A 23,289-nucleotide genomic window follows, 5' to 3' on the forward strand; every position below is an offset into this window, starting at 1 on the left:
TCTGCTCAGCAGGGGGCCTGCTTCCCTTCCTCTCTCTCTGCCTGCCTCTCTGCTTACTTGTGATCTCTCTCTGTCAAATAAATAAATAAAATCTTAAAAAAAATAATAAAATAAAATAAATAAATAAAATAAAAATGTATTTTGTCTCTTTCAGTTATTTTTTACATTTATGGAGATTATTTTAACTTGAATCCACTTGGAGTATTTGACAGATGGTGTATATAATAATTCTAGATACCTTCCCCATAGTTTCAGTTTTAACATGTTATGTTAAATTCTCAGAGTAAATTAGATTCCACTTCTTGTATTTACGTTGGTCCACTGGTCTTCCTTTCTCTTTTGTGGCTACATAAGTGGTTGTGACTTGGTAATCCATCTTATCTGGTATAGCAAGTCTCCACACTGCCTGTTCTTTTGGGCCATCTTTTGATCCTCTTGCTCGTTTACGTTTTCCTATCGATGTGGGAATGACTTACATAGACTCTATAAAGTAGCCATTGCTATGTTAACGGCAACAGTGTTAAAGGTATGAATTACCACCATTTTTTCTATGCTTAGTCTTCATATCATATTGGCTATCTCTCCATTTAACCTATATTTTTGCCCTAAAATTTCCTTATCATCTTTATGTATGAACTCTGTTCATGAACTTTATCCTCAGGGATAAAAATATAAGTCATCATGGGGCACCTGGGCGGTTCAGTGGGTTAAGCCTCTGCCTTCGGCTCAGGTCATGATCTTAGGGTCCTGGGATCGAGCCCCACATAAGGCTCTCTGCTCAGCCGGGAGCCTGCTTCCCCCTCTCTGCCTGCCTCTCTGCCTACTTGTGATCTCTCTCTCTGTCAAATAAATAAATAAAATCTTAAAAAAAAAAAAATAAGTCATCATAAATAAATCTTTCAATATGCTAACTTATTCTACTTGACAGAATTTTATTTAAGACTGTTGTACCCACACTGATTAAAAAGTCTAACCTGCATTTCTTTTCCTGTCTTTGCCAGACTTTTAACATCCTATCTATACTGCAGAATAAATCAGATATTGAGCCATCATTACAAGGGGGAGGGAGCTTATATTTAGGTTGGTTTATATAAAAACTGATAATTCTTTATTATTTGAAAATGTAGAAAAAATACTGTATTTCTAGGTGAAGAAATTCATTATAACTTTCCAGATTTCTTTTTTTTTTTTTTTAAGATTTTATTTATTTGACAGAGAGAGATCACAAGTAGACAGAGAGGCAGGCAGAGAGAGAGAGGGAAGCAGGCTCCCCGCTGAGCAGAGAGCCTGACACGGGACTCGATGCCAGGACCCTGAGATCATAACCTGAGCTGAAGGCAGTGGCTTAACCCACTGAGCCACCCAGGCGCCCCTAACTTTCCAGATTTCTTAATCAGTGACTGATCTACTTATGTTCTCAATTTCTTGAGCCAATCTTCATCATATTTTTGAAGGAAATCAATTCTTGAATTTCGAATGTATCAGCTTAAACTGTTCATTTGACCATAATTATTTTAATTATAGTGCTTATCCATATCCTGATTTCTAATTTTATTAATTTCTATTTATCAATAATTTGCCAATTATACAACTTTTATTTTTAAAAAATCATCTCTTGGGGTGCCTGAGTGGCTCAGTCAGTTAAGCATCAGACTTTTGATTTGGCTCAGGTCATGATCTCAGGGTTGGGAGACTGAGCTCCCAAACTGGGCTCTGTGATGGTGTGGAGCCTGCTAAAGATTCTCCCTCTTCCTCCGTCCCTCTACCCCCTACTCCACTCACACTTTCTCCCTCCCTCAAAAGAAAAGTGGGGGGGGGGGGACACCTGAGTTGCTTATTTTAGTTAAGCATCTGCTTAACCCCAAGGGTCCTGGGATTGAGTCCTGCATCAGGCTCCCTGGGAGCCTGCTTCTCCCTCTTCCTCTGTCCCCGGCTCCCCCTGCTTGTGTGCGTGCACGCACGCTCGCTCTCTCTCTCTCTCTCTCTCTCTGATAAATAAATACATACATACATACATCTTTTAAAAAAATCTCTTGGGGTCCCTGGGTGGCTCAGTTGTTTACATATCTGACTCTTAATCTCAGCTCAGGTCTTGAGCTCAGGGTTGTGAGTTCAAGCCCCACACTGGGCTCCACACTGGCCATGGAGCCTACTTAAAACAAAACAAAACAAAATCATCTCTTGACTCATGTTAATTTTTCTCTCATTTTCACAGGCAGGAAGCACCAGAGGCAGGATTCAAACCAGGCACTCTGGCTGGCAGAATCCATGCTCTAAACCACTCCATTCTATCACTTTCTGGTCTGGTTCCATTCACCAGTTTAATCCCTAAACCCCACTGAGTCTGATAATAGTGAATACTTATTTCTCAACACAGTTTTGTTCTGTAGTTTCTACCATCATTTTTTTTTTTAAGATTTATTTATTTTAAAGATTGATTGATTTATTTTTGAGACAGAATGAGTACAGGGAGAGACAGAGGGAGAGGAGTGAGAGAATCCACAAGCAAACTCCCAGCTGAGCAGGGAGCCTGATATGGGACTCAATCCCAGGATCCTGAGATCATGATCTGAGCCAAAATCAAGAGTCAGCCACTTAACCAAATGAGCATCCAGACACTCTACTTATTTAGAGAGAGAGAGAGAGAGCATGAGCAGGACGGACAGAGGAAGAGACCGAGAGAATCTCAAGCAGACTCCACACTGAGTGCAAAGCACAATGTAGGGCTTGATCTCAACCACCCTGAGATCCTGACCTCAAGAGTCAGATGCTTAACTGACTGAGCCACCCAGGCGCCCCCTACCATGACTTTCCATGTGTTGCAGGGGCCCATCTCAATTCCGAGCCTTTTCATTTGGTGTGCTTCTATTTTAATATTAACATTTCATTTATCATTTATGCAAATACTAAAGCCTGACCAGCCCCCTTTATTCCCACATCTACCTCATGAAAGTAACGATGCATATGTCTTTTGTTCTTAATGTTTCTTTTTAAGCATAATATGTTATGTACAATATGTTATATTTTAAGTACAATATGTCTTTAATGTTATTAGTCAATGTATTTATGTATAACTTTCCTTTTTCCAAAAGGAATTTGAAATTACTCCCAATATTTTAATACAAGTGAATCTTATTTTTATGCAAGTTAATCCAACTGTATTTGTTGAAATTAGCCTAGACTTGCTCACTCTGAATTCCTTCCTCTACTTTTATTGTCTTCTTTTGTCATTTATATATTTCCCATATTGCATATTCTTTTCTGATAATATTTTAAAGATGTAGTAACATTAACTATTATATTATCATACTTACATGTCTACTTACATTACATACATACGTGTCTACTTTAAAAAATGAAATGGCCTTGTTTATTCTAATTTATGTCTGAAAATAATTAACAGTCAAAATTAACAGATCACCTTCACTGCAGTGAAAGTCCAGATTTCTGTCTCCCACTCACTGCTTCTTTATGCCACCTCCAGATCCCCCAAGGAATACTGTTTAGGATGCTAAAAAGCAATTTTCTTTTTCTTTTCTTTTTTTCTCATTTACATCTTGGATTTATTTAGGCAGTTATAGTGATTACTCATACTTAACATTACAATACAAACCTTCCTCCAATTTTGGTTCTCTTTTGAAAAGCACTTGCTGACACATTCAGGTACCTTTAGCTTCTTGAAGCTATGAAATCTACATTTTTTTCAATATGTTTATGTGTTTTTCAACGTGTTTGTATCTTAAGTGTTTCTACTTTAAGAGAAGAGAGATAAAGAAGAAAGAAAATTCTCAATTTAACCAGATAGCTGATTTCCTTCACCTGTAAGTCCATAGTTCCCAAATATTTATTATTTGGTTTACAAAATACAAATTATTATCATTTGCATTCCTTTGAATGCAAAGGAATTTATATTTGCTTAAAGATTTGTAAATTATCATTAATGTTCATAGTTTTTTTTAAAGATTTTATTTATTTATTTGAGAGAGAGACAGTGAGAGAGAACATGAGCGAGGAGAAGGTCAGAGAGAGAAGCAGACTCCCCATGGAGCTGGGAGCCCGATGCGGGACTCGATCCCGGGACTCCGGGATCATGACCTGAGCCGAAGGCAGTCGTCCAACCAACTGAGCCACCCAGGCGTCCCAATGTTCATAATCATTAAAAGGTTATGTCTCGATAGCATTTTCTGGTTGTTCAACCTTTACAGGCTCATAAGTGTCTTTCCATATGTCCTTTATCAACAACCAAGCAGCGAGGGAAAAAGCAAAAAAGGAGAGAGAAGCAAAAACCAGGAAACAGACTCTTAACTAGAGAGAACAAACCGATGATTACCAGAGGGCAGATGAGTGAGGGGACAGGGCCCTGAGTAATGTACAGAACAGCTGAACCACCACATTGTAAACCTGAAACCAACAGTAACACTGTTGTACTGGAATTAAAATTAAAAACTTAATATGGGGCGCCTGGGTGGCTCAGTGGTTAAAGCCTCTACCTTCGGCTCAGGTCATGATCCCAGGGTCTTGGGATCGAGCCTCGCATCGGGCTCTCTGCTCCGCAGGGAGCCTGCTTCCTCCTCTCTCTCTGCCTGCCTCTCTGCCTACTTGTGGTCTGTCTGTCAAATAAATAAAAATCTTAAAAATAAAAAAAATTAAAAACAAATAAAGCCTTTATCATCAGGAGGGCAGATCCCTGGAATAAGTGTCATTCTTCAACCTAAGCCTCCCGGTTGTCGTCACTACCTCTGCCCTTGGAGAATACCAAGGTTCTCACTTCTTCCTTCTCTGGTTCAGCAACAGAGTTATGCATCAGGCAGAGGAAAAAAGTAAAACATGGTCTGTCTATCACTTTCACTCATCACCAAGAACTGAGTTTTTAAAAGATGGGGAGGGGGAAAGGTAAGAGACTGACATTGTTCACTGCTAGGCATTCCCCCTGATTATCTGTCTCCTGATTCTATTTGTGCCCTTACCTATAAAACCAAAGGAACACGTGAAGGGCTTCAGGCAGGAGAGCCCTGGGGATCATTTCAAACAGCCCCAAAGCAAACAACACTGTGAGCATGAACATAATACCTACGTGGTAACAGCGTTCGGAATTCCAGAACACAGTCAGGTTTGTTCCGCGCAGTTCATTGTGGATGAGCAGCAAAGCCTGATCCATCTTCAGCTCTACATGCTTTTTTTTATCTAAGTCTGGTAAGAATTAGGAAAAGAAAGTTTAGGAAAAAAAATGAAAAAGCATCTGAAAGACACATTAGAGACAAAGTGCACCTGTGTGAACAGTGTGGGTTCATAGACGTGCTTCTCAAAGGCTTGCACTTGGGGGCTTTGGGGTCTCTAGTCCCTTACTTTGTGGACACACAACTGAATGACTCTGCACATGGGCACGTACGCACACACACACACACACACACACACACTTTTGCACACATGCCACCACTAGAGACGAGGATTCGGTTAACACCATTCACATCCTGTGTGTAAACGGACCATGTGGGACCAAGTTCATCAAGTGCTAAATTGTGAGGGGCACTGAATTTACTAGTTTCACAGATCTTCTATCTGACAATATGCCAATCTCATAAACTGGTATTTTCTCCATTTTGCAGATGAAGAAATTAAGGCTTACAAAGATTTGATCATTGCACATGGCCAGAGTTCTGCAAAATCACTGTGTAGTTCCAGAGCCCAGACTTTCCTGGACCTTGTTACTCCATTCTGAATGCAGCTCAGGAGACGTCAGGATGCCCAGTCAGCAGGGCTCTACAGGGATGTGCATAAACTTTAAAGTTGCGAAACTCTGGGGCACCTGGGTGGCTCAGTGGGTTAAGCCACTGCCTTCGGCTCGGGTCATGATCTCAGGGTCCTAGCATCGAGCCCTGCATCAGGCTCTCTGCTCAGCAGGGAGCCTGCTTCCTCCTCTCTCTCTGCCTGCCTCTCTGCCTGCTTGTCATCTCTGTCAAATAAATAAATAAAATCTTTAAAAAAAAAAAAAAAAGTTGCGAAACTCTGCCTTATATCACTTGGGTTTGACTTCTGAATCTCTTTCCGGTTTCCACAGCAGATTTGAAGTAAAAACAGAGGATGAGTCTCAGTCTGAAGGAAGAAAGACCCACTGCTCTGTATTCCTTATGCTTAGAGCTCAGCAATCTACTAGATGCTCGTAGGATGACCTAAAGACCACCATCATGAACAGTCTAAATTTCACCTGCCAACTTGGTAGGCAAAGGAAGAAAACTACTATAGGCTAAAGTGAAAGCAAAATGTTTCATTTAGACCTACCCATTTATACTATTATATGAAAGAGAAATTAACTTGACCTCTAGCTTCTAGGCCAAAAAACTATTTAATAACACAATGAGAAAGGTAAAATCTAGGCTTTTTTTTTTTAAAAAGATTTTATTTATTTACTTGTGAGAGAGAGCACAGGTGGGGTAGGAAGAGGAACAAGCAGACGCTCCCTGACCAAGGAGTCCAATGTGGAGCTCGGTCCCAGGACCCTGGGATCATGACCTGAGCCGAAGACAGACATTCAACCAACTGAGCCACCCAGGTGCCCCCTAGCCTCTTTTTTTTTTTTTTTTTTTTTTAAGAGGGAGAAGCAGATTTCCCACTGAACAGAGAACCTGATGCAGGGCTCAATTCTAGAACCCTGGGATCATGACCTGAGTTGAAGATGCTTAACTGACTGAGCCACTGAGGTGCTCCTAATCTAGCCTCTTTTATTTTGCAATATGGGATCTTCCTTCAGGGCTCCCCGGAAACTCATGTGAACAGTTAATTGGTTAATTCAGGAAATTTTTCTAAATTGCTCTTTTTAAAGTTTACCTGAATTTACCCTTATTTAGCTCTCCGTAAAGACAAAACCCACAATATATCATTTTCTTTTTTCTTTTTTTTATTTATCTGAGAGAAAGAGAGCATAAGCAGAAGGGGCAGAGGGAAAGAGAATCTCAAGCAGACCCCACACTAAGCACAGGGAGCCAGACGTGGGGCTCAAACCCAGGACTCTGCAATCATGACCTGAGCCAAAACCAAGAGTTGGACACTTAACCAACTGTACCACCCAGGCACCCCAACAATATATAACTCTTAATAATCTATTGAAAATCTTTTCCCTCTCTAAACTAAATAAAGTTATACCCATCACTTTTTCTTTCCTTTGTTAACCTTCTGAAGAGCTTCTTCTAGTAGGAGCAGTGGTTAGGACCAGGGATAAAACATGGTGACATGGTGGGTTAAGTGTCTGGACTCCAAGTTACACCAACATGAATTTGAATCCCACCCTGTCTCAGCTTCCTCACCAATAAATTAAGAGTCTAGAGGTTCTGCACTCGATTTCTATTGTGGGGCGAAGCTTCCCACACCACAAGCAATTCTCAGACACCAACTGGGCGTCCTACAATTCAACTCAACTTTGACACTCTTTACCTGGAGACAGTGTCAGGTCCCATAGACAGGGGCTCAGTCCCACAAGACCCGCCAGCACCTTTAGACATGGGTGGTGCAGGTTACCACCCATGCCTCTGACCATTGAGTGAGAGACACCTCAGTTTTGATTAATTTGCTAGAGTGCCTCACGGAACTCAGGGAAACATTTTACTAGTACATTACTGGTATATTATAAAACTACATAACTCAGGAACAGCCAGATGGTAGAGATACATAAAGCAAGAGGAGGGGAAAGAGCACAGAGCTACCATGTCCTCTCCTAGGCCACCATTCTCCCCAAATCTCCAATTGTTCTCCAACCCAGAAGTTCTCTGAACCCCATCCTTTGAATTTTTATGGAGGCTTCATTACACAGGCAATTGATGAAACCATTGGTCATTAGTGCCTGATTCAACCTCCAGCCCCTCCCCTCCTCCCTGGAAGCCAGCTGTGGGACTGAGCTCCAGCCTTCTCATCACAGGGTTGGTTCTCCGGGCAACCAGCCCCATCCTCAGGTGCGGCACAAAGGTTACCTCATTAACATAACAAACACACCTGGGCCTGCTCTCAGCACTGAGGAAATTCACAAGAAATGGGGATGAAGACCAAATACCTATTTCTTCATATAAGCCACAGTATCACGAGTTGTAATATTGTGTTCTTCATAGGACTGCTGGGAAGGCTACGAATGACAAGATAGGTAATGTGGTCGGTGCAGAATCTGAAACAAAGTAACTGGTCAACACAGGATAACAGTAACATCCAGGCCACAGCCAACCAATGCAGAATCAGCGTTAGGAATATATGGTTAAATATTCTCCACAGCTGTTTCTGCTCTTTCCATGTAACTTCATTTCCAACTCCTTCCCATTTCCTCTTTCTTCCTAATGTAAGAAATGATGTCATAGACAGCTGAAAATTAACATGGGCTCCTGTTGACATAGTTCCTTAACTTCCAGGAGGGAAATTTTATAGCCTTTTAAATAGTGTTTGCTATGCCACTGCCAAACCCCCCTCTAATTTAGCTGCAATTTATGACAATTGTGTCACTTGCACTCCCAGGTGATACAAATTACACACCCAAATGTGCACCGGGCCCCAACAGCCCTATGAAATAGCTACTGATGTCTCCATTTTCCGGATGAGGGATGTGAAGCCTGGAGAGGTCAAACAACTTGCCTCAAGTCACCCACCAGCCATAAGGACTTAGGCTGTGGGCAGTATGACCAGCACCTGACCTCTGTGACCTGAGTCTCCTGAGTCAGGTAAACAGATCTGTTGCCTAGAAGCTGTGCCAGTGATTTTTAGCCTTTTAATTTTTTCCTCATTTTTGAGCCTGATGTATAGAAAATATAATTTCCTTATTGTTTTAGTTTTGAAATAATGCTTGACAAGTTTGAAAATGTTTTCCAAATGTTTCCCATCAATATTTTCCTTTCATGGGAATTGTTGGAATGTTCTTTTATTTAACTACTTAACTCCCATTAAAAAGGAGCCTGCAGGCCCAGAATGGAGTCACATATGCTAACCCCTACCCAGATTTAAGACCTACCCCAACTGCAGCTTCAGCTTCTGCCAGAAATGGGGCCTTCAACCAGGCAATCTGGAACTTCCTGGTCAGCATCAGGAGGTAATCTATAGGAAGACCTTTTTCTGTTCCCCCCCAGAAAGGTCACCTTGCCCAAAACAATGCAAATTTTTGTGAATAATTTCCTTTTTCCTCTCCCTCTCTGCCTTTAAAAACCTTTCCTTTTCCGCAGCTCAATGAAGTTCCTTTCTGCAGTACTTGCTAGATGGGATGCTGCCCGATTCATGAGTTGTTAAATAAAGCCAATTTGATCTTTAAATTTACTCAGCTGTCTGTTATTTAACACATTTGGTGGCAGTGGTGTGATTGAAGGAGCCTTCCGACGACTCTGGGGAAAATGGGAAACACAGGCATGGTACCCCACAATCACTCTGAGCTCATGGTCTTACTCATCATGTCCGAGTGCCACGGTAAGTTCTCTCTTGTTTCGGTGCTCCACTCTCTGCATCAAGCCCTCAGAGTAACTGCCTCTGCAGTCCACAATCCCAGGCTTTTTGAGTGAAAAACCCCATCCCTTAATCCTGTCCCAAGTTCTGTGTGGGAACTATTGGTGGGGGTATGTAGTTCCCCACCATGGGGAGCCTCCAGGCTGCAGTTCCCATCTGCTGGGCTCTGCTGGTTCAACCCTTTCCCCGGGCCAAGGCTCCACAGGGACTGCTGTTGGTGCACACAGGGCCTTCTACTGGCCACTCCACAGAAACTGCCAAACCCAGGATTTCAGTTAGTTCTCAGATTCCACTCCAGCAAGTGCTGACATTTCAGTCTGCTGTTCTCTGTTGGGAATCCTTCTCCAGATTCCATGCCTGTCGGGAGCAGCTGCAGTTCCCATTTGTTTGGAATCAGTCTATAGGCCCCATTCTTTGAGGTTTGCTGGTTCAACACTTTCCCCAGCCCCCAGTTCTTTGGTTACAGCTCAGGTCCACAGTTTCAGTTCCTCAGATACTACTACTGGTTTCTGTAAATGTGCACATGATGGAAAGGTTAACTGCTCATGGGAATTGGGGAAGCCAAAAAAGCCACAGAAATTGGTAAGCAGGAGTCAAGCATTTAAGAATTGTTGGAGTGCTCACCACTTAGACCAAGGACACCTGTGTTAGGACTAGCGGGTCACAGAACCAGATGGGTTGACACTAGATCACTTGTCAACCTCAAGAAAAATTCTGTGCAATGAGGTACACCGTGAAACACCACACAACCCCAACCCCACAGCACATCCCTCTGAGGTATTAATCTGGCTCTGAGCAACTCAAAGGCTAAGCTAAAAATTAATAATAAATAACAATAAAGATAAACATAGGATCCTTAATTTCTAAAGAGTGAAGTGTGCCACCATCTGGCATACTTATTTCATGTCTAAGAACTGTGGTCCCAAAAGCTATAAATATCTACAAAAATGGCAAAATTTTACTAACGACAATCTAGAATTACAGTGGCCATTTTGAGTAATGTTCCAATTAGATCAGCTCATTTAAGAAGTGTCCTTAAAAGCAATGATTCACAGAAGCACCTGGGTGGCACAGTGAGTTAAGCCTCTACCTTTGGCTCAGGTCATGATCTCAGGGTCCTGGAATAAAGCCCTGCACTGGGCTCTCTTCTGTGCTGGGAGCTTGCTTCCTCGTCTCTCTCTGGCTGCCTCTCTGCCTCCTTGTGATATCTCTCTCTCTCTCTCAGCCAAATAAATAAATGAATAAATAAATCTTTAAAAAAAAAAAAAAAGGATTCCCAAATTAAACAAAGAGAATGTGATACACAATTTTAACTGGTATACAGAGGCCTCCAAAAGGTTCCAAATGGCAAAAGAGCTCCACTGAAATATTTATTGTAAAATACTGAAAATTATTTAAAAAGAGGTACCTGAAGCAAAAGGCTACAGTACTGATGTAATCCCTGCTGCTCCACCAGCCTCCTTTATCTGAGTGCTCATTCCTCAATATCCTCTCTCTGAAGTAACTTTACTTGACCGTGAACAAAGTCACCCAAATCAATGATCTTACAGGCATCCCCATATCTACCTTCAAAAGAGGGATCCCCTTATGAGTTCCTCTCAGAGTTGACAAGACTCAGGAACTTCCTGATAAACTGCTACATTATTCCCTTAAAAAGTCAAGGGAAAACTAAAATTGAAAAACAAAACAAGAGGGGCACCTGGGTGGCTCAGTTGGTTGAGCATCTGCTTTCAGCTCAGGTCATGATCCCCAAGTCCTGGGATTGAGCCCCACATCGGGCATGGAGGCTGCTTAAGATTTTCTCCCTTCTTCTCCCACTGCTTCATCCCCTTGTGTGCACTCTCTCTCTCAAAAAAAAAAAAAAAAAAAAAAGAAGAAGAAGAAGAAGAAGGGGGAAAAAAAGATAAGACAAAAGAAAAAACAGAAAAGCTCCCAAATTCTAGTAAATTTCAGAGCTAGGAACTCTTTGCTTTAAACCCCATTCACAGCCTACAGATGGGATCCTGGAAAAACAGATGGAAGCTGGCTAAGTCCTTCTCTAAGCTAAATGTGGGAAAGAGAAACATTCCCGCATAGGTGGATGGATAGGTCAGTCCTTTCACATCCAGACTATAACCTGAATCTTTGAGGAATTAAAAGCAATTCTCCTGATCTTAAAAATCTTTACAAAACTAGAAATGTACATGGAGAGGCAATTCAAAGTTAACCTGTTTATTTCATTGATCTCCAAGCTTCCTCGTTTATCTCAGAAGACATAAATTATTGTCATTAGAAAACCAGAGTCCTTATTGGAGGGACTTACATTCTCTTCCTGTGATTTTGAGTTGAAAATACCAAAAGTACAAACCTCAGTGAGATAATTCTTAACAGAAGTAGAATGGAAGGAGTAAAAGTCATCCGAAATTTGGATAAACGAAAAATCATGTATCTTCTCCACAAATATTAATAGAAAAAACTTTAGTCCATCTGCCAGAATAAGTTAGGAACCAACTATTCTTTTGTAAACTAGTGAGTTCTGCATTATCCTATCTGTCTTATGGTAAAAATTTTAAAATAGTAACTCCCAGGTTTCTGCTTATATGTTAATGTCTGTCTGTCTGTCTACCTATCTATGTGTAGGTGTAGATAGGTGGCATTTTCTACCTCTGAAAAATGCTAAATTGCTAAAATTAATTTGTAAAGAGGTCTATAATTGGCTTATAAATTAAGTATTTCTAAATTTCAGAAATAGAATAGAAACTAACTCAAGTGCTTTTTCAGGTTCATACAATCTGGGAAGACATTCATTATTAAACATGGTTTATGTTTGCTGGTTTAATGAAAACAGATATGCCTTTACAGAGTTTTCAACATTAAATAGGACACGTTTATCATAGCAAGTTTTACTCATCAAATATGTTCATATTATCTGTTACTAAATTTGTCAACAAGAAACAGTGGCTATCTAATATCATATCTGAGTTGTGCTGTTTTGTGGGTATTCTAACCATTGTTAAGAACAAGTAAACTGAGGGGCGCCTGGGTGGCTCAGTGGGTTAAGCCTCTGCCTTCAGCTCAGGTCATGATCCCAGGGTCCTGGGATCGAGCCCCACGTTAGGGCTCTCTGCTCGGCAGGGAGCCTGCTTCCTCCCCTCTCTCTGCCTGCCTCTCTGCCTACTTGTGATCTCTCTCCCTCTGTCAAATAAATAAATAAAATCTTAAAAAAAAAAAAAAAAAAAAGAACAAGTAAACTGAATAGGTAGGTAAAAGGTTTTTATGTGAACTTTTTAAGTAGTTTTCCCAAATCTTTTTGGTAACACTGAAACCTTAAAGTTTTGCTAAATCAAGTTTAATTCACTGGGTATCCAGATCATTTCCAACTAAGATAAAATACTGGAACATTAAGTACTGAATATAGGCTTGACCACTTTTTGCTTCCTTTTACAGAGGAACTGAAGATCTTTGAGTCTATTAGTAAACATGCCTCATGCCACACCGAGAAATTTTCTATGAAAAAAGCACCTGTTTCTAGAAGTCATAACATTTATAAGTCTGCCTGAAAGAGGATTCAGCTGCCTCCATTTTGACCTCAGACTTTCTTTCCAGCTTGTCTCTTGGGTCAGGGGGAAGACCCTGAGGGCAAAGCATCCTCTGCAACATCCCCCTCAAGCAATAACCACTGCCCAGAGCCAGCAACATACCACCTTTGATTGACTGTAAGACAGTGGTGGACAAAATCTGATGGTAAAAAAGAAAGATGTAGAAGACTTGTGAAAAAGGAATCTCTGAAAGGAGTTTAATGAGTGGTCAGGCTGGCTACAATTAAAATGAATCTATTTAAAAGTAAGCAGTTTTTTTTTTTAATTCAATTAGCCAACATACAGTACATTATTAGTATCAGATGTAGTGAGGTTTTTTGTTTTTTTAACATAATCTCTATGCCAACACGGGGATCCAACTCAGGACCCCAAGATCAAAAGTCATATGCTCCACCAGTCAGGAGTCCCTAAAAATGAGTTTAAATGTCAGGAGTACCCTAGTGCAAAGTTAGAATTTGGTTTTTCTCTCCATTAAAAGGACAAAGTTGTTTTAGGTTATTGGTCTGCTCTTAATAAATTATAAGCAAAATTTCTTCTTCATCTTTAATGTAATCTGCCTAGAAAGACAAAAATTCTGTTTTGTCTTTATTAGGTCTTTAATTAGGGAAAAAAGCAGGGTCTTTTCAATATTAAAATAGCCACAGCTATAAATTAATTAATTAATTAAATAAATAAAATAGCCACAGCTTTGTACAACTATTTGACTCTCTGTATTTGCCTGTGAAGTATTTGTAACTTGGTGAAATGGAAACTAAATATTGTTTCACAGTGACCTATGATCCCAAACCTTTTGATACCTTAACAAAGGTCCCCAAAATCAAACTCTAAATGAAGTCTTCTTGACCTTTAACTAGCTTTGGGTTTTCCAGACAGTCCCTTGGAATATCTCAAAGGATCTGTTCTCTTTATAAAAGAGAAGATGTTAACAGGCATATCTGGTATGTTACATTACATGGGAAGCACTGTCAAGCAAATGATGCTAAACCTTCTTGGATTATATCTGCCTGATATATGTTATTAATATAAGTGTTTCAGAAACTGTATGAAATTCCTGAAGACAGAATAGGCACTGATATGTTAACACTTGTAATTACAGTTTCTGTCTGAACATGCAATCACAAAAATAACCAAATTTCCTTGTCAATTCTATTGTAATGAACTTTTCAGATCTGTAATGGGCATTTTTAAGTCTTTTGTCATTTACAGAGAGTTGTTTTACTCAGATGCTTTTACAAAAGCTTCCTGCAAATGTGTTTTATCTTAGAGGAAATTCATGGAAAGAGTCTGACAAGTACTCTAGAATACAGGTTTCTGATCACTTTCAGATCATGCAACTGAACTGGGTAAAAATTTCCAGAACTATGAACCTGGGTGGCTCAGTTAAGCATCGGACTTAGTGTCAGCTCACTTCAGGTCATGATCTCATTGGTCATGGGACTGAGCCCCTCATTGGGCTCTGTGAGTCTGCTTGAGAAGACTCCCTTCCCCCAACTCACAAGCACATGCATGCACTCTTCTCTAAAACAAATAAATCTTTTAAACAAAAGGGGGGGGGGCACCTGGGGCGCCCAGCTGGTTGAGTTCCAACTCTTAGTTTTGGCTCAAGTCATGATCTCAGGGTCATGAGACTAAGCCCACATCAGGCTCTGTGCTTGGTGGGGAGTCTGCTTGGAACTCTCTCCCTTTCCCTCTGCCCCTCCCCCTACTCACACGCTCTCTAATAATAAAAAAATCTTAAAAAAAAAAAAATTCCAGGGGCGCCTGGGTGGCTCAGTGGGTTAAAGCCTCTGCCTTCGGCTCAGGTCATGATCCCAGGGTCATGGGATCGAGCCCCGCATCGGGCTCTCTGCTCAGCGGGTAGCCTGCTTCCTCATCTCTCTCTGCCTGCTTCTCTGCCTACTTGTGATCTCTGTCTGTCAAATAAATAAATAAAATCTTTAAAAAAAAAAAAAAAATTCCAGAACTAGTGGGAAAACAGTATTCAAGTAGGACAAAACTTAATAACATGGGATTGAATGAACCAAGCAGGAGGACTATAAAATTTTTGTGACTTCTTGTTTAAAATGCTGCTAGTGGGTGCCTGGGTGGCCCAGTTGGTTAAGCAACTACCTTCAGCTTATGTCATGGCCCGGGAGTCCCCACATGGAGTCCTGCCTCGGGCTCCTAGCTCCATGGGGAGTCTGCTTCTCCCTCTCACCTCCTCCCCTCTCATATTCTCTCTCACACTCTCTCTCTCTCAAATATATAAATAAAATCTTAAAACACACATACACGCGCGCGCACACCCATGGTTCTCTAATATTTTGCTTTTCCAGATTTTAAGAAACCACCTTCTCTTTTCTCTAAAGGTATCAACAAATTGATAAGGTATGCCTTTGGGAACAAAGATGAAACATTTACTTTTTCTCCCTAATTCCTCCAGAATTGGAAACCTCTTGGGTATTCCTTTCATGGCCATATTTACAGATTCAATGAATCTGACTGTTGTAACCAGACACCACTGGAAACCTTGGCTAGACTACTAAAGCTTTGACCAGCACATCATATTTGAGAGAGATACGCCTACACTCAGATATGACCAAACAGCTTTAAAGAACTAAGATTGATGTGAACTGCTGCGATCTGAGAGCAGTCGAGATAGAATTCTTGAAACATCTTTGGTGCAAAAAGAATGGTTTTATTCAAGCATGGGGACAGGACACACAGAAAGAGCTACACTGGGGTTGTGGGGAGTAACTAATTATATCCTTTCAAGTTGGGAGTTGGTTAGGGATAGCCTAAGTCCCTAAGGAATTTGGAAGCAAGGCTTCCAGGACCTTGAGGGGCTAGCTTAGGAAAAGGTTGTTTACTGTCTAGTAAAACCTTAGTCATGAGACCCTTCAGATGGTATCAGTGGGCCATATGTTTAGAGGATGATTGTTAACACATAACTTGGGAGGGTGGGTGGAGCTAAAGTAAGCTTCTAAAGGGATTTACATATGTTAAAGATTTATAGGATCTCATGAGGTTGTCTAATGCCAAGCTAAGGTTGTCTTTTGCTTCTAGCAAAGTATTAACATTTAGGCAGTTGAGGTCCTGGAGGAAAGTCACTCTGCCTGTCCCAAGTATTTTTCTATGGACTCTAAGTTATAAGAAAGTTTAATTTTCCTCCCCTATATTTCTTTTGATTTTGTTCTCTACATCAAGGTTGACTTTGTGGAGCCAATAAAAAGCCTCTTGGTAAACACCTTGCTTACAAGATTCCAGCAAAGTAATATTAAAAAGAGCTTATATTGGGGCACCTGAGTGGTTCAGTCAGTTAAGCATGGGACTCTTGAACTCAGCCCAGGTCTTGATCTCAGGGTTATGAGTTCAAGCCCTGCATTGGGCTCCACACTGGGTGCGAAGCCTACTTAAAATAAAAAATAATTTTAATTTTTTTTTAAAAAGAGTTTATATAATCCAAAAACTATATATATATGTATATACATACATATACATTTATTTTTTTTATTTTTTTATTTTTTAAAGGGAGGGGATGCCTGGGTAGTGCAGTCAGTTCAGCATCTGACTCCTGATTCTAGCTTGGGTTGCGATCTTGGGGTCATGGGATCAGGCCCCATACTGGCCTCCACACTCAGTGCAGCATCTACTTGGGACTCTCTCTGCCTCTCCTCCCCCCCATAAATAAATAAATATTTTTTAAAAATTAAAAAATAAAAGAGGGGAGGATACCTGGCTGGCTCAGTTGATAGAATGTATGGACTGTTGATCTTGGGGTCATGAGCTCAAGCCCAATACTGGGCACAGAGCTTGTTTAAAAATAAATTTTTAAAAAAGAGAGAAAAAAATCTATAACCAATTTCTAAAAGAAAGAGCTTATATGGTCAATCACTATTGTTGGCAAAGCTTAAAGCAAAGAAATTAGTTTTACTCTTCAAAATGAGGGTATAACTGTAGAAGGAAGAAATGTTTACCCTTTTGTCTGTTTTGATTCTAATCCTCTTAACTGTCTTTGAGGTTCTGCTCTAAGTTGGACTGGCTCCTGAATTATTCTAGTTTCTTCAAAAATTTGGCTCCGACTCTCCAAACAAATGTTTCCACTTTTCTCCCAGCCTTCTGATTTAGAATCACCAAGAACAAAGACTGCCCTTGGATCTCCTTGGGAGGCACTCCAGGTCCTTGTCACCACCCAGATGGCAGCCAGACTTCAGGGACTTAAAGCCTGGAAATGCATCTCACTGCTGAAGAAGGCTCTACCTGACATGGGGTCCTTTACAAGCCCTGGAGACCTCCAGATTCAACTGAACAGGACAGGAAGGAGCTGACAGCAAAGCAGAGTGCTTCCTCCCAAGATGCCACGTCAACACTTCATACTTCAAAAGTGAAACTCTTTCTTCCTCCTTTTCTGTCCTTTACTCTGGCACTGGCCTGGAAAGATAACGCCATCATCTGTATCACCCAGGCCACTGCTAAAATGGGTAACTTCTGGAATTTACAACAACTTTTTATGTTAGGCTAAGAGGAAACCTAGCTGACCCTTTGGCTTGAACAGGAAAATACAAACAATCCCTGTGAATGAATCCATTCATCACGCCCATGTAGCAGGAAGTGCCTTGTGCCCCCAAAAGAGTTTATCTTTATCTGTGGTGGTTATCACTATGAATGCTGCTTAGTCTAACTGTGGTCCTAAGAACTAAGGCCAAATGAACTAAGACAGCTCACCGATTCACCCTCCAGGACTGACACTGTCCAGTTAGAAAGGAATTACCAGAAGGCATTCACGACTCCAATTCACGTCCTTTGGCAGGACCACACTTCATTGGTTAGGAGTACATGTCAACGAGAATACGTTCAGAAACCTCTTCTAAACTCTAAAGGATAGTGCAAAATCCAGTGCTAATGACAACAGCTGCCCAATAAAGATCCTATAGAAAGTTGTTCTTAATAACGGGATAGCCCTTGGTTATATTTTAGCTAAAAAAAAAAGAGATGTCTGAACTATGGCTAAAACCACCGGCTGCATCTGCATTCATGCATTCACACTTCTGAAGAAGTTGAAATGCGGACATATGATCATGGAGCAAGCCACCTGGCTTACAGTGGTGACTCCTTCACCAGGGTCTGTCTTTGACTCAACTGACCTTGATTTTGATTAGTTTGGGACTTGGGGACCCATATGGCTCTGAAATGCACTCCAGACACTGGGAATTATCCTGCTTGTAATAATCACAGAAGTTCTAGCCTCTCAAAAGCTCTCAATACATGTTTACAGCCACTAACCACCACGCAAATGATCTGCTTAATACATGAACATCAGAAAGAAACGAAGAAAAAGACCAACTTAAAAGACCGTAAACCTTGAAATTGTGGCCTATGAATCTCACAAAGCTTAAAACAAGGGCGCCTGGGTGACTCAGCTGGTTAGGTGTCTGCCGGGTCATAATACTGGGGTCCTGGGATGGAACCCTGCATCATCCGCTCCCTGCTCAGTGGTGAGCCTTCTCCCTCTCCTTCTGCCACTCCCCAGCTTGTACTCTCTGCCAAGTAAATAAATTTTTAAAAATCTAAAAAGCAAAACAAAACAAAAAACAACATGACCTATGCATACCACACAAAGGATCGACAAAATTTCAGATTTTGTTCAGATTTGGAGCTGAGAGTGCCATTAGAGCCTTATACTTAAATCACACCTCTCAGTTATGCCGAGAATCTGATCAAAAGGTGGAAATTGTTGGGCGTCTGGGTGGCTCAGTGGGTTAAGCCTCTGCCTTTGGCTTGGGTCATGATCTCAGGGTCCTGGGACGGAGCCCCGAATCGGGCTCTCTGCTGAGCAGGGAGCCTGCTTCCTCCTCTCTCTCTGCCTGCCTCTCTGCCTCCTTGTGATTTCTCTGTCAAATAAATAAACAAAATCTTCAAAAAACAGAAAAGAAAAGAAAGGTGGAAATTGTTAACAAGGAGACAGCAGGCCCCAAATGCAGTCACTTATGGTACACCCCACCAAGACTTAATACCTAACTGCACCTTCACCTCTCAGAAAAGTGACCTTTAGGCAGCCTACCTGAAACTTCCTGGTCAGCACTGGACCCCTTTCATTACCCTTAGAAGAACATCCTGGCCTAAAATGCATTCTTTGCTAATGATTTCCTTTTTTCCTTTCCCTCTCTGCCTCTTAAAACATTTCCTTCTCTGCTGCTTGAGGGAGCTTCCTTCCGTTTGCTAGATGGGATACTGGCCAATTCATGAATTACTGAATAAAGCCAATTTGATCTTTACATTTACCCAGCTGAGTTTTGTTATTTAACACCCCTTCCGTCTTCAGGCTCTGGGGATTGTATCATTTCTTTACATAGCACAGATGTCAAATCTTTTGTCAAACCTGTCAAAGACATGTGTCGTACCATGTTTTCAAATAGTTCTTTTTAGTTTCCTTGCTCAGTTTTGATAGTTTTCATTTTCAAATTTATAGTCACTATCCATTTTTCATAGTTGGAATAACTAATCCTTTTATCCATATTCTTGATTCTTTGGTAGTGGGTGGAGTAAGTTTCTTGATTTATGCTTCATTTTCCATAGGAATTTCAGACTTTAACAGTTTTTTTTTTAAGATTTTATTTATTAATTTGACACAGAGAGAGAGACAGCACGAGAGGGAACACAAGCAAGGGGAGTGGGAGAGGGAGAGGGAGAAACAGGCTTCCTGCAGAGCAGAGAGCCCAATGTGGGGCTCAATCCTAGAGCCCTGGGATCATAACCCAAGCTGAAGGCAGATGCTTAACAACTGAGCCACACAGGTATCCCTAGACTATAAAAGGTCTTAGTAGTCATCATAAGGATGCAACTCCCAAGCCATCCACTATGACATCTAAATTGAACTTGATGCTCAGTTTCAACAAAAAGCTGCCAACTTCTGATACTGATGACCTTAGAAATACCAGGGTAACACTCAATGAGTATTATATCCAAAACAATTCTTTCCTCCTCTCCTGTCTACAGTGTCCTGTGCCTGAGTAACTGTGCCGTTGATATATTAGAATTTTGTTTCCAAATATTTAATTTCTGGTTCTAGCTCTCTGCTCATGAGTTTCTTTGAGGAACAAATTTTTAAAGACATTGTCTATTTACTATTATTTTTTTCTTTCTACTAAACTGGAGTCCTCAAATCAAGCAGAGACTGAGTTCTTAGGAGGAAGTTGTCCAGCCCGAACCTGAATTCCAGGTGGCACTAAAAGCTTAGCTGTTCTCTCAACACAGCTTCATGAAGGTTCTGGAGTGGATCACTTAAAAATATTAATATGTTCTCCCTCACTCCACTGAATTACTATATACAAACCACCTTTTTCCTAAAATAATTCCTGCTATTAACTGGTGCTAAAGTATAAAGAAAAAGAATTGCCCCCTGACAACTTAGGACTGGCGTGATTACATAACCTCTTAGGGTCCATTTCCTCCAATATAAAAGGGGGGGTAGAGGAGACAGAGTCAGGGGTGGGGGAGGCAGTTAATACAAAATGTTATCCGCTAAGATGGTTTCCCAAAACTCACTTTGTCTTTGCCCTACAAGATTCTGTTTGGGGAGGTGGGGCCGTCGGAACTACACGCACCGACGCCAAACCCCCCCATTCTGATACAGAAAGGGGGATGGGAGGAGGGGGCAGGGGACAGGCAGACCTTTCCCCAAACCCTGACCAAGTAGGGTTTGCTGCATTTGACGGATCCCACAATCGTTGAACAAAGCATCCCCCGGGGAGGAACTGGGGGCTATCATCGGGGCCATCGGGTCCCAACGGAGCCCTGGGATGCCCGTTTCGGGGGCTCTAGGGGAGTACTTTTCACCATCCCCTCCCCCGAGAAAGGGGAGACCAGGCAGATCATGAAAACACGAGCGGAGGGACGCCTGGGTGGCTCAGTTGGTTGGGCAGCTGCCTTCGGCTCAGGTCATGATCCCAGCGTCCTGGGATCGAGTCCCACATCGGGCTCCTTGCTCCGCGGGGAGCCTGCTTCTCCCTCTGACTCTGCCTTCCACTCTGTCTGCCTGTGCTCGCTCTCACTCTCTCTCTCTCACAAATAAATAAAATCTTTAAAAAAAAAAAAAAAAAAAACACGAGCGGAGCTGAGTGCGGACACTCCCAGCCGCGCAGGAGACTCACCCCCCGGCAAAAACACCCCGCGCGGCCCCTCCCAGGCCAAGAACCTCGTTCCGTGGCTTCCCAGCGAACCCAGGCCGCGACTGTCCCTCGCATCACCTCAGAGGGAAAATGTGGCTGCGGGCGCTCGCTACCGGCGTTCGAGTTTCGCCAGCGCCTGGGACCGACGCCCCCCCTGCGCCGCCGGCGGAGTTTTTAACTCCAGGTCGGACGTGCGCTCGGTGCCCGCGCGGGGAGTTTGGTGCCCGCGCGGCGGAGGCTCTTCCCCGCCCAGGGCAGGCCCGGGCTGCCGCGCGGCGTGCCCCGTTGGCGGCCCCGGACGGCGGCTCCCGGCTCCAGCCGCCCGCCGCGCTGCTGCCACGCGCCACGTCCTCTGTCCCTTCGCCGAGCGGACTTGGCCGGCGCAGCGGCCCCGCACACAGAAGCTGGCGGAGGGCGGGCCGTCGCGCACACCCCTTTCCGGGCCGGTCCGCCTCTCACTTAGCCGTACGTTTGGGGAGTAACAGGTCTCCCCATCAGATGCTAAGACAAAAGTCGCCTGGAGACCTGGGTGCCCGGCAGCCTCAGGACGCGCGCGCAGGCGAAGGGGCGCGGGGTTGCACCGCTCCGCGGCTCTCCCGGCTCCCCGAGGCCCTCCCGCGTGTTTCCCGGCCGGGTGGCGCTCTGGGGACGCTGCGGTCGGGCCCCTCCGCGGGACCAGCCCCCGAGCCCGCGAGGCTGACCCGCGCGGTATCTACGACAGCGGCCAAATGTGCCGAGACCCCCGGCCCGGGGGACGCGTACTACGGCGCACGGCGAACAGACTAGTTCCGGAGACCGGCTTTCTCCAGAGCGCTCGGCCGCGGCGCTGCCCAGCCGGGAGGGGGCGGCGCGTAGTCCCGGAGGAGGGGACAGTCGCGCGGACCCAGCGGAACGGGTGGCGGAAGGGGGCGCAGCGGCCCGGGGTCCGCTGAGCAGCCCGGGCGGGAGCCGCGGCGCGCACTCACCTCGCGGTGGGGCGGCCTCGGCGTCGCGCTCCGGGGAGCCACCGGGGGCCAGCACTGCGGCGCTCAACACCGACGCGGCCAGCAGCAGCGCGGCCAGCGCCGGGCCCGCGCCCCGCGCCCCGCTCATGCCGCCCGCCGCCGCCTCGGACACCGCTCCTCCGCCGCCGCCGCCGCCGCCGCGCTCCCGGATCCTGCGCTTCTCCACGGCGCACGGCCGCGCGCCCGTCATCGCCTCCCTCCCGGCCGCCGTCACCGCCGCCGCCCGACTCACCCTCGGGGGCGGGGCGAAGCGGGAGCCGGGGGCGGGGCGAAGCGGGAGCCGGGGGCGGGGCGCGCGGGTCGCTCCGGCGTCCAGGCCCGGCGTCGGAAGGATCCGCGAGCGCAGTGAGGAGCCGAGAGTCTCTCCCAGCGCGTCGGGCACTTTGTCCCGCGGACACAGGCCGCCTGCAGGCCACGAGCCTCGGCTCTCCAGTCTCTGGCCACTCCCCTGAGCAACTTTCTGCCCCAGCGCCGGGTACAAACGGGCGTTAGTGTCCTCTGCCCCCGGTTCTGGAAATGCCTTGGTAAGCAAGACAGCCAGAGCCCCAGCTCCCAGGGAGTTCACCCTCCAGAGGCAGAGATGCGCCTCCAATGCCACCGTGAGGTGCCCCCACCCTGAAGCTCTGTGTCGGTCTCCGGTGCAGTTAGAGGCGCGCGGGCACGCTGACGCCGCAGGTGCGCTCCTGTGCACCCGCGAAACTGTCACACGTTTGAGACATGTCCGGTAATGCTTGTAGCACAGTGCGTGGGAATTTCAGAAACCTGCGAACACTCTAAACGTCTGTCAGTGGAGAAAACGGGTAAACTGCGGTATAATATATACAGCTGTAGAAATGATCTCGAGTTATGGCTCTCAACCTGGATGAGGCACAAAAATAAAGCTGAGGGCAAAATGCAAGTTGCACAAATATCTTTGGAATAACTTATATGTAAAGTGTAGAGCCAAGAAAAACAATACTATATGTTGTTTAGATATATATGCACATGTAATAAAAGTACAGAGACCTGTGGAAAGATAAACACTCAATTCAAGGAATGGTTGGGAGTAGGGAGGGAGCAAAATGTCATTACCCTGGGCTTGGGCTGGCAATGTTTCGT

At 43.9% G+C, this 23,289-nt stretch overlaps 1 protein-coding gene across 1 annotated transcript in view; it reads right to left on the minus strand.

Annotated features, from left to right (window-relative positions):
- HGSNAT (heparan-alpha-glucosaminide N-acetyltransferase) overlaps positions 1-22,407 on the minus strand; it is a 47,859-nt gene extending 25,452 nt beyond the window's left edge. Inside the window, exons 1-2 of the mRNA XM_059155948.1 lie at positions 22,153-22,407; positions 5,075-5,190 (exon numbers count right to left, since the gene is read on the minus strand). Coding sequence (XP_059011931.1) covers positions 5,075-5,190; positions 22,153-22,381 — 345 coding nt within the window. The 5' untranslated portion in view covers positions 22,382-22,407. The remainder of the gene's footprint in view (positions 1-5,074; positions 5,191-22,152) is intronic.
- Between the last annotated feature and the right edge of the window lie 882 nt (positions 22,408-23,289).

This window comes from Mustela lutreola, chromosome 18 (genome assembly GCF_030435805.1).
Source record: "Mustela lutreola isolate mMusLut2 chromosome 18, mMusLut2.pri, whole genome shotgun sequence".
NCBI classification, from domain to species: domain Eukaryota; kingdom Metazoa; phylum Chordata; class Mammalia; order Carnivora; family Mustelidae; genus Mustela; species Mustela lutreola.